We start from the raw sequence: 15403 nt of genomic DNA on the forward strand, positions 1-15403 counted from the left end.
TGATGATGATGATCTCTGGAGAAAGCAGAAGACAAATGTGGGTGGTGTTATTTTGTTGGAAAAATGAAGACTACCATTAATATTAAAATTTTATTTCAAATATTATCATCTTGGTGATAACCACATGAACTCACAATATATTGCATCAAATAGCTGCCTGCTATGTTTAGCATATAATTGATGTTATAAATAGTTGACCCATCATACGTTTGGGACAAAAGTGCAATACAAATTTCAGAAGGAAAGAGAACAATTGCAGTTGGTGAGGACTCGAGACTATTTATCACACTTCCCGAACTAAACTTACCTAACCAAGCCATGCAAAAACACTCATCTTACCTTCCAACCCGTAATATTTCCTAACCAGGAACTAATTCTCCTTTCACATTATATATACAACCACTGGGAATGCACTCAATCCACAAAGTAAACCTCACATGTTTAGTAATAATATAAATAACAAATACAAAGATTTCAAAGGATTGTGATTTGAAGATACATGTAATGATTCTAGAAGATAGCAACTGCAAGGTAATTATAGTGCAGAAATTGGGTGACCTATTTGCTATGTATTAGTTAGATTGTAGGCTCAGTTCTTTTTGAAGCCACCGACTCCGTACCCGAGCAGTCCATGCAATGAGCTTTGGACAGAATAAAGATATGCTGTAGGCTATGCCCTACTATTATTAAATCATTTCATTTAGTGGTTTCTTGAACTTTTCTTCCATCACACTATACTGCGTTGTATAAGAACAGTCGGGTATGGATTAGATATCCAAGCGTAACTTGATATAACTTTGTGCATAAATACAAAATTCTTCACAAAACATATAGATTTTAGACCACTTTGCATTACAAAATTATCACTTCACTGAATACAAGTCAGCCTTATTGTTCTGCTTTCGAAAGACTTTTCTCATAAGAATTTTCACATCTATCATTATCATGCTTGTAGTTTCTTTTTTATGGTTTCCTCCTTTTCAATAGATGCTGTAACTGTTCCAGAGCTTCGCTTTCTGAACAAATCATCAATTTCTTCTAAGGAAAGTCCTCTGGTTTCTGGCAGTGCAAATGCAACAACAGTAAGCATCACAATGCAAGATCCAGCAAATACCCAGAAGATACCTTGTTCGCCTGTGGCTTTAATCATCTCTGGAAAAGCCTGGGTGGATGCAAACATACCCAAGAAAAACACAATGTACAGAAAAGAAACGCCAAGAGCGCGGAGTGCTGTGGGTAGTAGCTCGCCTCTGAGTAGGCTGGTCAGAGCCTGTATGGCACAGACAAATGGGGTGTATACAAATAACGATGCTAGTGGAAGCCAAGAAAATGATGATACATCGTAGCCTAGGTTTTGTAAGTAGAAGAAGGTTCCCAGGATGAATAAACAAATCGTACAAATAATATTCGAGAAGATGAAGGCTGGTTTATGGCCCACGTTATCTACAAACATCAGAAACGTAAGAATCCCAGCTACTCTAACCGAGCCGATTATCACCGCACTGGTGTATGGGTCTATACCTGCTCCAGCTGCTTGAAAAATGGGTACGACAAATGTAGCAATTGCAATATTGCCAGTGAAGTGTACAGAGAACATCAAAAAGGTTAAGAGAATAAATCGAGGATAGACTTCTGGAGAACACATCTGTTTCAGTTGCTCTGACATTCCCAATTGTGAAGAATTGGTCTTTTCCATCTGTGCAACTACTGTTGCAAGCTCTCCTTTGACATCATAAGAGGAACCCCTGTAAAAGGTCAAAGCTTTCTCAGCTTCCTCAGTCCTACCTCTCGTCACCAGCCATCGAGGTGAGTTGGGAAGCAGGCACAGCCCAACAAAAGGCGGAACTGTTGTCACCACCCCGCAGACAACAGCTATTTGGCGCCATGTCAGGCCGAAGGTTCCAATAACATAAACCAATAGGAATCCAAGCTGTCTGCTTGTATCTGTCATTCCACTCAGCCTACCACGGAAATCACTATGCGCTATCTCAACGACGTAATTGTTAGAGGCTGCTCCTATGAATCCTTGGGCTGCCCCGAGAACTGCTCTTATGACAAGCAGCAGCCAAACGTCCGTGGAAAAAGCCAAGGCGACCCATAACAAAAGCGTCATGGGGAGCGTTATTAAAAGAGTGACTCGTTGGCCAAAACGAAAATTTAAGCCTCCAGCTAATAAGGAACCTACGGTTGCTCCGACGTGCACGATACTGCCTGTAATAGAATTAAGTTTCGTTAAATCATCTTTTAAATTTGGAAAATATTTATTTAGAATACAATTATAAATGTTTAAAAAGCACCACGTCTTTAAGAATAGTTTTATCTCCTGAAATCTTTAATGTAGTCAAATATTGATCAAAAGAATTGTCTAAATTTCACCAAGGACACGTAATGGATTAAGATAGGTATAGATAGAATCACTACTTATCTTCAATATTACAACATCTATTTTAAGGAAAAATAACAAAAGACTTTGTACGATACTGTTTTAGCAAAACTTGATGAAATACTTGATATACGAAAGAGAAAAAATGTAATCAGCTTCGTATAGATTATTTTCAATTATATACATTTACATCTGACTAAATCTAACTTTTCATGGAAACCCTTTGCTACTCAAAAGTTTCCCTTATGAAAGTTAGAATTTTCCATATACAGAATAAAAACAATATTGATATTACATCAAATCCTTTCAAAAGAAAACACAACAACTTAAATTCTTCCAAACCAATTATTTAGAAAACATACACATACATACATATACCAAAGGCACTTCCCCCAATTTTAGGGGGTAGCCGACATCAACAAAGAAACAAAACAAAAAGGGGACCTCTACTCTCTACGTTCCTCCAGCCTAACCAGGGACTCAGCCGAGTTCAGCTGGTATTGCTAAATTGAATAAAACCTACATTTACTATTCTAACCTTCCAACTAAACAAGTAACTTACTATAAAGGGCTACTTGTGCAGTATTAAGGAAAATGTCTCCTGAGTTTGTGTCCGTCAGCTGTGGAAGGGTCACTGCTGGTAAACCAATGATTGCTCCTATGGTGATGTGAGTAATGGCAGCAGTCAGCGCTCCAAGGATCTGAAAAAAATGATATATTTATATAAATGAATATATATGTGTGTATATAGAGTATACTGTAGGCTAGGTGTGTCATATATCTACTTTATATATAAACCTGCGTGTATATATATATATATATATATATATATATATATATATATATATATATATATATATATATATATATATATACACACAAACATATACTTTATACATATGCATTATATATGTGTATATGACTATATATATATATATATATATATATATATATATATATATATATATATATATATATATATATATATATATATATATATATATATTTATATATATATATATATATATATATATATATATATATATATATATATATATATAAATGTATATATATACTATATACATACATATATATATATATATATATATATATATATATATATATATATATATATATATAAGGTGGTTTTGTCATTACATATACAGTACATATGTGTATATATAAACATACACATTACACATACAAAAATGCATGAGAACTATACTTTTGGAGGCTGGCTATCTACTCTTGTATACATGAAACTGAGAGAGAGAGAGAGAGAGAGAGAGAGAGAGAGAGAGAGAGAGAGAGAGAGAGAGAGAGAGAGAGAGAGAGCCTTATTCCCGGCAGACTAAAAATAACGAGATCACTCAACCTTGAACTCGAAGGTTGGGTTCATTATGACGTCATCATAAATGACCTGGCAATTATCATCTTAGCTCTGCATGACTCGGCAGTTTTTTCATCTTCATTCAGGCTGAACAGAACTTTATCTTTTGTTTCCATTTCAAAGATTTCGTGTATTTTTCTCTCATGAAGCGCACAGTTCATATGCGTTAGAGACTTACGCTTGGCGTAAGAAAATTAACTTTTGCGTAAGTAATACTTCTAATAAATATAATTTAATGAATCCAATTTTGTAATGGTTTAAACGAAGTTTGAATGTCATAATTGGGAGATTGATTATTGGAGGTGGAATAGAATATTCAAGGCAATGTATATATATATATATATATATATATATATATATATATATATATATATATATATATATATATATATATACATATATATCTTTCTGAGCTGGGTTACCGTAATGTTGTCAAAGGGTACGTGTATCACCGTGATGGACAAATACTAGGTTGGTTTGCTATGAGCGATCAGAATAAAGTCTCCAATATCATTAATCCTCAGTGGTCAGCGTTGGGATGATAATGGCCAAAGGACATGCATGAGGCCTTTGTCCTGCAGTGGATTAGAAATGACTGTATTTGGTGTATACACACACACACACACACACACACACACACACACACACACACATATATATATATATATATATATATATATATATATATATATATATATATATATATATATATATATATATATATATATATATATATATATAGTAAGCAACTCTTCTAAGAGAAGGACACTCTAAAGTCAGACCATTGTTCTCTAGTCTTTGGTAGTGTCATGGCCTCTATACCATGATTTCCCACTATCTTGGGTTAGAGATCTCTTGATTGAGGTACACTCAGGTACACTGTTCTATCTGTTCCCATATTTCCTTTCATCACTGGGGTATTTTTTTCTGTGGAGCCCTTGGGCTTACAGGATCCTGCTTTTTCGACTAGGGTTGTAGCTTAGTTAATAATAATAATAATAATAATAATAATAACAATAATAATAATAATAATAATAATAATAATAATTATTATTATTATTATTATTATTATTATTATCATTATTATTATTATTATTATTATTATTATTATCATTGTTATTATTATTTTTATTATTATTAAGTTTATCTCCTATGTTCTTTTTCATGTGCTAGGCAGCAAATTTAGGGTACTTTTGCCGACCTCTTCTGTAATAATAATAATAATAATAATAATAATAATAATAATAATAATAATAATAATAATAATAATAATAATAATAATAATAATAACAGCTGTCTTTTATTTAATCAATTGACCCTGGGCATATCTGATGAATCACTGATCTACAGATATATATATATATTAACGAGCAAAAGTCAGCGAAGTGTATTTCCTTATTTCGATTTATTTGCTGAACGATTGACTTACAAATGTCCAAGTTGAAGGGCGTATGATCTCACATTGCCCTCAGGGGCAAAGACGAAAACCACTGTGATATAATAGTAATGTATAGAAACTGCTTCAAGGATAACTGTTGCTAAAACTGTAAAAGGAAATTCCGTCTTTTTGTATACACGTCATTGAAGGAGTGTTACACCAGGTTTAATGTGAGGCTAAACTCAAACTGTGATGATCAGTGGTCTCCAGTGGATACTTTTTGGGGGGAGAGAGCTTGTTCATGAAGACCAAGGAGCCAGTGCTAAACTGTTCTGTGAGTTTCCTCTCCTCTCTCCCTATCGTCATCTGTTATATCTTCTTCTTCTTCTTCTTTCCAACTGTTATCCCAGAACAAGGGGTCAGTTGCCTGATGCCAGTAAAATCAGACATGGTTAATAATTTTTCAGATAGCTTACGATCGCATGCCCTTGCAGACATTAACCCCAGTTCTTGGTGGGGAGCCTAATCTATGATTAAAAAGCCCAACTGTAAGCCAGTAGTTTCCACAGTTACTGGCAGTGGGCCTTCTTGCCTTTCGCTGAAAAGCTAGACTGCAGGGCAGCACCTGTCCCTTTAGTCGCTTTCTAGGACACCCCCTACCACAGGGCTGTCAGCTTCTTACCTACCATACTGATATTTGTTATTACATCTCCCTGGTTTTCACTTACTGTAAAAAAAAAAAAAAAAAAAAAAAAAAAAAAAAAAAAAAAAAAAAAAAAAAAAAAAAACCCTAATTCTAATCGGAAATTCTCCGGAAAAAAAAATTACTGTTCTCAGTCGTATTTCAGTCAAATAATGGCAACCGTAATTTTACCCAACGTTGCAACTATCTTTTACGGGTTGATGACTGTAATATCACTCCTTTATATCAATATATCCGCTTTTAAAACGGTAAATGACTGGCAACATTCATGCCAGGATTTTTACCGTTTTTACGGCAAATTTTCAACTGTGTACTCGCATAACCTCGCTCTTGATCGTGTTTTCTCCTTATCATTACTACCACATGTTTGATATTGTTAAGCAATTGTCCCCCCCCCCCTTTTTTTCTTAAGCCCAGACACAATAACCTTCATTCCATTTCTCACGTGAGAAATATTAAATCTATCAGTAACTATTTATAACACTAAATTACTCTCACTCAAAACTTAATAACAGATTATTTTTTGTTTTTGTTGCTAATCCATTGATCAGTTTTTTTCTATATGAGTCTTCGTCGGCAGTTATTTTGAGTATGTCAAAGATTAAATGCTCAATTTTTCTTTATATTGCTTTCTCGTAATACCGACAGAATATGTATTATACATTTGTACATAATATAAACAGTAATTTGCATATTTGATGAAGAATAGCTTGCGAACTAAGTAACATTTCAGGCAGAAGTATACCCCTTCTCTCTCTCTCTCTCTCTCTCTCTCTCTCTCTCTCTCTCTCTCTCTCTCTCTCTCTCTCTCTCTCTCTCTCTTAATTTGTATTATATATTTCTGCTTAATATAAAATGCAATTTGAATATTTCATGAAAAATAGCCTGCAAACGAAGTAACTTTTCAGGCAGAAGTATACCCCTTCTCTCTCTCTCTCTCTCTCTCTCCTCTCTCTCTCTCTCTCTCTCTCTCTCTCTCTCTCTCTCTCTCTTAATTTGTATTATATATTTCTGCTTAATATAAAATGCAATTTGAATATTTCATGAAAAATAGCCTGCAAACGAAGTAACATTTCAGGCAGAAGTATACCCCTTCTCTCTCTCTCTCTCTCTCTCTCTCTCTCTCTCTCTCTCTCTCTCTCTCTCTCTCTCTCTCTCTCTCTCTCTCTCTCTCTCTCTCTCTCTCTCTCTCTCTTAATTTTTACAATAGATTTGCACTTGATATAGAATGCGATTTGAATATTTCATAGAGAATAGCTTGCAAACAAAGTAACTTTTCAGGCAGAAGTATATAATATATACACTGTTAAAATCTGTTATAAAACGGTAAAAATTCTGGAATAAATATTGCCATACATTTACCGTTTTAAAAAACGGATATATTAACGGAAAGGAGTGATATTAAGGTCACCAACCCATAAAAGATAATAATAATGTAGGGTAAAATTACGGTAGCCAATATTTTACTGAAATACGACTGAGAACAGTATATCTTGACAGAGAATTTACGATTGAAATTACGGTTTTTTTAATAGTCTCTCTCTCTCTCTCTCTCTCTCTCTCTCTCTCTCTCTCTCTCCTCTCTCTCTCTCTCTATCTCTCTCTCTCTCTCTCTCTCTCTCTCAAGAATGATGCCACAGATCTCTCTCTCTCTCTCTCTCTCTCTCTCTCTCTCTCTCTCTCTCTCTCTCTCTCCCCCTCAAGAATGGTGCCACAGATCTCTCTCTCTCTCTCTCTCTCTCTCTCTCTCTCTCTCTCTCTCTCTCTCTCTCTCTCAGGAATGGTGCCACAGATCTCTCTCTCTCTCCCTCAAGAATGGTGCCACAGATCTCTCTCTCTCTCTCTCTCTCTCTCTCTCTCTCTCTCTCTCTCTCTCTCTCCTCTCTCTCTCTCAAGAATGGTGCCACAGATCTCTCTCTCTCTCTCTCTCCCTCAAGAATGATGCCACAGATCTCTCTCTCTCTCTCTCTCTCTCTCTCTCTCTCTCTCTCTCTCTCTCTCTGAAACGGACAATCTCTTTAGCCTTCATTTACGTAAACTACACAAATTCCATCAAACATTTTCCTGGTTTACGAAACTCAACAAATCAGGACACAAAAGATTTGATTTATCGATGACTCGGCAAAATTTTCAAACGATGAATTCCGCATTGGTTTGCGTTACGCCACATTGATAGATTTCTATCAATGTATTGTTACAGAAAAACCTTTGTTATTGTTACCCATTACAGATCAAGTCCAGTGACTCTATTGTAAAAGAAATATAACGTATGTTTAATGAGAAAACAATTTGTATTATTTTTTAATAATTTCAATAATAATAAGAATTATGATAAATTTGATACTAATTTTTATAACTTCAATAATAACAATGATTTTAATCATTTTAATAATTTCAATAATAACAATAATTTCAATAATTTTAATAATTTCAATAATGATAATAATAATCTTAATCTTTTTAATAATAAAATAATATAAATTTTAATAAGACTGTTAATAATTTTAATCATTTTAATTATACTTTTAATAATTACAATAATAACAATAATTTAAAAAGTTTTAATGATTTCAATAACAAAGATTTTAATAGTTTTAATAATCTCAATAAAGACAATGATAATTTAATGATTTTAATATTAGAATAATTTCCATAACTATAATGTTGAAATAATTTTAATAATTTTGATGATAATTCTAAAAACTTTAACAATCTTAACAATTTTAATCATTTAATAATTTTAATAACTTTAATAATTTTAATAATTTTAATAGTTATATTAATTTTAATGATAATCACGTTAATCATTTTTATATATGTATATCATCATCAGCCCTTGCTAGTCAACTGCAGGACAAATGCCTCAGACATATCCTTCCTCACACATGTGTTTATGTTTTCTTCACTTATGTTTTGTTTCAATCAAATTATGTCGCAACAACAAAACCGATTTTTCTTCCATATGGAGAGATAGATTGTAGTAATAGGAAGGTGGAACTTTAACAGAAGAGATTTAAAGTACTTACGAACTATCACGAATAATTATGGCTGAAGACTATGAAGCTTGAAGTAGGAGATGATGAATGGAGAAGTGTTGAATTAAAAGCTCAAGATAGAGACGACTGGCGAAATCTAACCGAGGCCCTTTGCGTTAATAAGCGCAGGAGGAGATGATGAATGGAGAAATATTGAATTAAAAGCTCAAGATAGAGACGACTGGCGAAATCTAACCGAGGCCCTTTGCGTTAATAAGCGCAGGAGGAGATGATGAATGGAGAAATATTGAATTAAAAGCTCAAGATAGAGACGACTGGCGAAATCTAATCGAGGCCCTTTGCGTTAATAAGCGCAGGAGGAGATGATGAATGGAGAAATATTGAATTAAAAGATCAAGATAGAGACGACTGGCGAAATCTAACCGAGATCCTTTGCGTCAATAGGCATAGGAGGAGATGATGAATGAAGAAGTAATGAATTAAAAAGCTCAAGATAGAGACGACTGGCGAAATCTAACCGAGGCCCTTTGCGTCAATAGGTGTAGGAGGAGGTGATGAATGGAGGTATTGAATTAAAAGCTCAAGATAGAGATGACTGGTGAAATCTAACCGAGGCTCTTTGCGTAAATAAGCGCAGGAGGAGATGATGAATAGAGAAGTATTGAATCAAAAGCTCAAGATAGAGACGACTGGCGAAATCTAACCGAGGCCCTTTGCGTTAATATGCGCAGGAGGAGATGATGAATGGAGAAGTATTGAATCAAAAGCTCAAGATAGAGACGACTGGCGAAATCTAACCGAGGCCCTTTGCGTTAATAAGCGCAGGAGGAGATGATGAATGGAGAAGTATTGAATCAAAAGCTCAAGATAGAGACGACTGGCGAAATCTAACCCAGGCCCTTTGCGATAATAGGCGCAGGAGGAGATGATGAATTGAGAAGTATTGAATCAAAAGCTCAAGATAGAGACGACTGGCGAAATCTAACCGAGGCCCTTTGCATTAATAGGCGCAGGAGGAGATGACGAATGGAGAAGTATTGAGTCAAAAGCTCAAGATAGAGACGACTGGCGAAATCTAACCGAGGCCCTTTGCATTAATAGGCGCAGGAGGAGATGATGAATGGAGTAGTATTGAATCAAAAGCTCAAGATAGAGACGACTGGCGAAATCTAACCGAGGCCCTTTGCATTAATAGGCGCAGGAGGAGATGATGAATGGAGAAGTATTGAATCAAAAGCTCAAGATAGAGACGACTGGCGAAATCTAACCGAGGCCCTTTGCATTAATAGGCGCAGGAGGAGATGATGAATGGAGAAGTATTGAATCAAAAGCTCAAGATAGAGACGACTGGCGAAATCTAACCCAGGCCCTTTGCGATAATAGGCGCAGGAGGAGATGATGAATGGAGAAGTATTGAATCAAAAGCTCAAGATAGAGACGACTGGCGAAATCTAACCGACGCCCTTTGCATTAATAGGCGCAGGAGGAGATGATGAATGGAGAAGTATTGAATCAAAAGCTCAAGATAGAGACGACTGGCGAAATCTAACCGACGCCCTTTGCATTAAGAGGCGCAGGAGGAGATGATGAATGGAGAAGTATTGAATCAAAAGCTCAAGATAGAGACGACTGGCGAAATCTAACCTAGGCCCTTTGCGATAATAGGTGCAGGAGGAGATGATGAATTGAGAAGTATTGAATCAAAAGCTCAAGATAGAGACGACTGGCGAAATCTAACCCAGGCTCTTTGCGATAATAGGCGCAGGAGGAGATGATGAATGGAGGTGTTGAATTAAAAGCTCAAGATAGAGACGACTGGTGAAATATAACCGAGGCCCTTTGCGTTGATAGGCGCAGGAGGAGATGATGAATGGAGGTGTTGATTTAAAAGCTCAAGATAGAGATGACTGGTGAAATATAACCGAGGCCCTTTGCGTTAATAAGCTCAGGAGGATATGATGAATGGAGAAGTATTGAATTAAAACCTCAAGATAGAGATGACTGGCGAAATCTAACCGAGGCCCTTTGCGTTAATAGGAGCAGGAGGAGATGATGAATGGAGAAGTAATGAATCAAAAGCTCAAGATAAAGACGACAGGCGAAATCTAACCCAGGCCCTTTGCGATAATAGGCGCAGGAGGAGATGATGAATGGAGAAGTATTGAATCAAAAGCTCAAGATAGAGACGACTGGCGAAATCTAACCCAGGCCCTTTGCGTCAATAGGCGTAGGAGGAGGTGATGAATGGAGGTGTTGAATTAAAAGCTCAAGATAGAGACGACTGGTGAAATATAACCGAGGCCCTTTGCGTTAATAAGCGCAGGAGGAGATGATGAATGGAGAAGTATTGAATCAAAAGCTCAAGATAGAGACGACTGGCGAAATCTAACCCAGGCCCTTTGCGTCAATAGGCGTAGGAGGAGGAGATGAATGGAGGTGTTGAATTAAAAGCTCAAGATAGAGACGACTGGTGAAATATAACCGAGGCCCTTTGCGTTAATAGGCGCAGGAGGAGATGATGAATGGAGAAGTATTCAATTAAAAGCTCAAGATAGAGACGACTGGCGAAATCTAACCGAGGCCCTTTGCGTCAATAGGTGTAGGAGGAGGTGATGAATGGAGGTGTTGATTTAAAAGCTCAAGATAGAGATGACTGGTGGAATATAACCGAGGCCCTTTGCGTTAATAAGCTCAGGAGGAGATGATGAATGGAGAAGTATTGAATTAAAACCTCAAGATAGAGACGACTGGCGAAATCTAACCGAGGCCCTTTGCGTTAATAAGCGCAGGAGGAGATGATGAATGGAGAAGTATTGAATTAAAAGCTCAAGGTAGAGATGACTGGCGAAATCTAACCGAGGCCCTTTGCATTAATAAGTGCAGGAGGAGATGATGAATGGAGAAGTATTGAATTAAAAGCTCAAGATAGAGACGACTGGCAAAATCTAACCGAGGCCCTTTGCATTAATAGGCACAAGAGGAGATGATGAATGGAGAAGTATTGAATTGAAACCTCAAGATAGGGACGACTGGCGAAATCTAACCGAGGCCCTTTGCGTCAATGGGCGTAGGAGGAGGTGATGAATGGAGGTGTTGAATTAAAAGCTCAAGATAGAGACGACTGGCGAAATCTAACCGAGGCCCTTTGCGTTAATAAGCGCAGGAGGAGATGATGAATGGAGAAGTATTGAATCAAAAGCTCAAGATAGAGACGACTGGCGAAATCTAACCGAGGCCCTTTGCGTTAATAGGCGCAGGAGGAGATGATGAATGGAGAAGTATTGAATCAAAAGCTCAAGATAGAGACGACTGGCGAAATCTAACCGAGGCCCTTTGCATTAATAGGCGCAGGGGGAGATGATGAATGGAGAAGTATTGAATCAAAAGCTCAAGATAGAGACGACTGGCGAAATCTAACCCAGGCCCTTTGCGATAATAGGCGCAGGAGGAGATGATGAATGGAGAAGTATTGAATCAAAAGCTCAAGATAGAGACGACTGGCGAAATCTAACCCAGGCCCTTTGCGATAATAGGCGCAGGAGGAGATGATGAATGGAGAAGTATTGAATCAAAAGCTCAAGATAGAGACGACTGGCGAAATCTAACCGAGGCCCTTTGCATTAATAGGAGCAGGAGGAGATGATGAATGGAGAAGTATTGAATCAAAAGCTCAAGATAGAGACGACTGGCGAAATCTAACCCAGGCCCTTTGCGATAATAGGCGCAGGAGGAGATGATGAATGGAGAAGTATTGAATCAAAAGCTCAAGATAGAGACGACTGGCGAAATCTAACCGAGGCCCTTTGCATTAATAGGTGCAGGAGGAGATGATGAATGGAGAAGTAATGAATCAAAAGCTCAAGATAGAGACGACTGGCGAAATCTAACCGAGGACCTTTGCATTAATAGGCGCAGGAGGAGATGATGAATGGAGAAGTATTGAATCAAAAGCTCAAGATAGAGAAGACTGGCGAAATCTAACCCAGGCCCTTTGCGATAATAGGCGCAGGAGGAGATCATGAATGGAGAAGTATTGAATCAAAAGCTCAAGATAGAGACGACTGGCGAAATCTAACCGAGGCCCTTTGCATTAATAGGAGCAGGAGGAGATGATGAATGGAGAAGTATTGAATCAAAAGCTCAAGATAGAGACGACTGGCGAAATCTAACCGAGGCCCTTTGCATTAATAGGTGCAGGAGGAGATGATGAATGGAGAAGTATTGAATCAAAAGCTCAAGATAGAGACGACTGGCGAAATCTAACCCAGGCCCTTTGCGATAATAGGCGCAGGAGGAGATGATGAATGGATAAGTATTGAATTAAAAGCTCAAAATAGAGATGACTGGTGAAATCTAACCGAGGCCCTTTACGTTAATAAGCGCAGGAGGAGATGATGAATTGAATAAAAAGCTCAAGGTAGAGACGACTGGTGAAATATAGCCGAGGCCCTTTGCGTTAATAAGCTCAGGAGGAGATGATGAATTGAGAAGTTTTGAATTAAAAGCCCAAGATAGAGACGGCTGACGAATTCTAACCGAGGCTCTTTGCGTCAATAAGCGAAGGAGAAGATGATGATGATGATGATGATCACGATAATGATGATGATGAGGACAAACTATTAAACGGTGATGTGAATCTAATTCTTTCATTCTTCCTCAACTTGTTTTTTTACTTGGATATTTAATAGTTAGTTTTTGGTTTATTCCGTGAAGGCGAGTTTGTGTTGTGAATAATGATAAAGGTAGCTCATAATGTTATACATTGAAATACCATATATCATAAGGCTATTTGCTGAAGTTGCAAAAGCCAGTGTTATTCTGAGATATGTATAACCTAACAAGAATGAAAATGTATAAGTTTCTATTTAAATTTCATTTTTCATTTTTTTAAATCTAAAGGTCATTAAAAATAATATAATAGCCACTGACCCAACAAAGAAAAATAATAATAAAAAAAAAAAACATTTTAATTGATATATTATAACTGTAAAAAAGTTTCTCTAACCTGAGTCAGTACAATCGGTTTTTCCCGGGGTATTTCGCTTCCTCTTCCATCGCCATCTTTCTCTGACGTTTTGAGTTTCGTAATATCTGCCGCGTCAGCATCTTCCGCAAGGGCAGCATCAGATCCCAGGCCGTTTTCGTCAGTGAAAGCTAAATTGTCGTGTCCAGGTGACTCTTGAGAGTTCTGCTTGGGGAGATCTTGCTGAACGTGGCCAATAGAATTCGCCTTAGTTTTATCGCTGTTTGGAGCCATTGTGGCTAATCAGTTCTATCTTTGTCTTTTTCGTGTTCAGTCTTTCTTGAATTAATGTCACAAATTACCTGGTAGTAATACTGCCCTGCAACGTGAATCTGAAAACGAAGACTAGATTCTTTTTATCATTTTGCTGTCTGAATCGTTTAAGTAAGGATGTGTTCAATAAGAACTCACTTTGTAAACAGTTTAAGGAGGGTTGCGTTCATTAAGAACTCACTTTGTAAACAGTTTAAGCAGGGTTGCGTTTATAAAGAGCTCATTTTGTAAATAGTTTAAGCAGGGTTACGTTCATCAAGAAAGACTTCGTAAATAATTCACTATGAAAGGGTTTTATATATTTAATAAAACAAAAAAAAAAAACAGAATTGTAAGAAGGTTAAAAGCTGGGTATACACGCTATAGTAAAAAAAAATATCACAATTGTCTACGCTTTATATTGCCAATATTAGACCTTCTCCACTTAGCTATAAACTAAACTGCCAAAATAATACACAACCTAAACAAATCACATTTTAGAATTATCATCGCAGCTTGAATAAAATAAAAAATTACATAATAATTATTAGAAAATAACACACGTAATCCATGCCTTGCCTCTTACAAAGTACTGGAACCACATCTCAAACACCACTGACTACTACTTCACTTGGCGTTCGCCAATACACTGAGGGAAACAAACTCATTCGCCTCATTGGCCTCTTTTGTAGCCTATAGAGAAACCTAACACGAAATGAGTCGAGGTTCCTGATTGGCTGATGCCGGCCGGCATTTGTCTTTCCTTGAAGATCATTGGTTTAGACGGTGCCGAGATGAAAGGTCATATCCTTCGTACTTAAGTTTTCGCGACTGAGCGATTTTTTTATACAGATCATAAGCGTTATTTGAAGGCAGAAAGTAATTTGTATCTAATAATAATAATAATAATAATAATAACAATAATAATAATAATGATAATAATAATAATAGCAGTTATAATAAAAATAACAATAATAATAACAGTAATAACAGTTATGATAATAATAATAATAATAATAATAATAATAATAATAATAATAATAATAATAACTGAATTTTTTAAAGCTTAAAGTAAAGTGATAACTTGAAGTTATTATGTTTATTGAAATCTAATATCAATCTTTTGGAAAACTTTAGAACATAAAAAAGTCACTGAGTTAAATTACATCTTATTCAAGGCCACACATAAAAAAGATAATCCAGTGACGTCACTCTATCAGTTTTTTAAGGTGTTTTAAAATTACGTTTAAAACGTACCTCAAATGATTTTAATTAAAA

At 36.3% G+C, this 15403-nt stretch overlaps 1 protein-coding gene across 1 annotated transcript; it reads right to left on the bottom strand.

Moving 5' to 3' along the window:
- Window positions 1-102: 102 nt before the first annotated feature.
- Window positions 103-14293, bottom strand: LOC137617934 (facilitated trehalose transporter Tret1-like). Its single transcript, XM_068347876.1, has 3 exons — window positions 13856-14293; window positions 2946-3084; window positions 103-2211 (listed from the first exon to the last, which is right to left on the bottom strand). The coding sequence occupies exons 1-3, from the start codon at window positions 14105-14107 to the stop codon at window positions 944-946; spliced, it is 1659 nt and encodes a 552-aa protein (XP_068203977.1). The 5' UTR covers window positions 14108-14293; the 3' UTR covers window positions 103-943.
- Window positions 14294-15403: the final 1110 nt, after the last annotated feature.

This window comes from Palaemon carinicauda, chromosome 24 (assembly GCF_036898095.1).
Source record: "Palaemon carinicauda isolate YSFRI2023 chromosome 24, ASM3689809v2, whole genome shotgun sequence".
Lineage (NCBI taxonomy): Eukaryota > Metazoa > Arthropoda > Malacostraca > Decapoda > Palaemonidae > Palaemon > Palaemon carinicauda.

Coding starts and splice junctions, on each gene's coding strand:
- LOC137617934 (XM_068347876.1), bottom strand. CDS start 14,107: ATGGCTCCAAACAGCGATAAAACTAAGGCGAATTCTATTGGCCACGTT. Junction 3,085..13,855: donor AACCGATTGTACTGACTCAG/GTTAGAGAAACT, acceptor CATTTTTTTCAG/ATCCTTGGAGCGCTGACTGC. Junction 2,212..2,945: donor TGCACAAGTAGCCCTTTATA/GTAAGTTACTTG, acceptor ATTCTATTACAG/GCAGTATCGTGCACGTCGGA.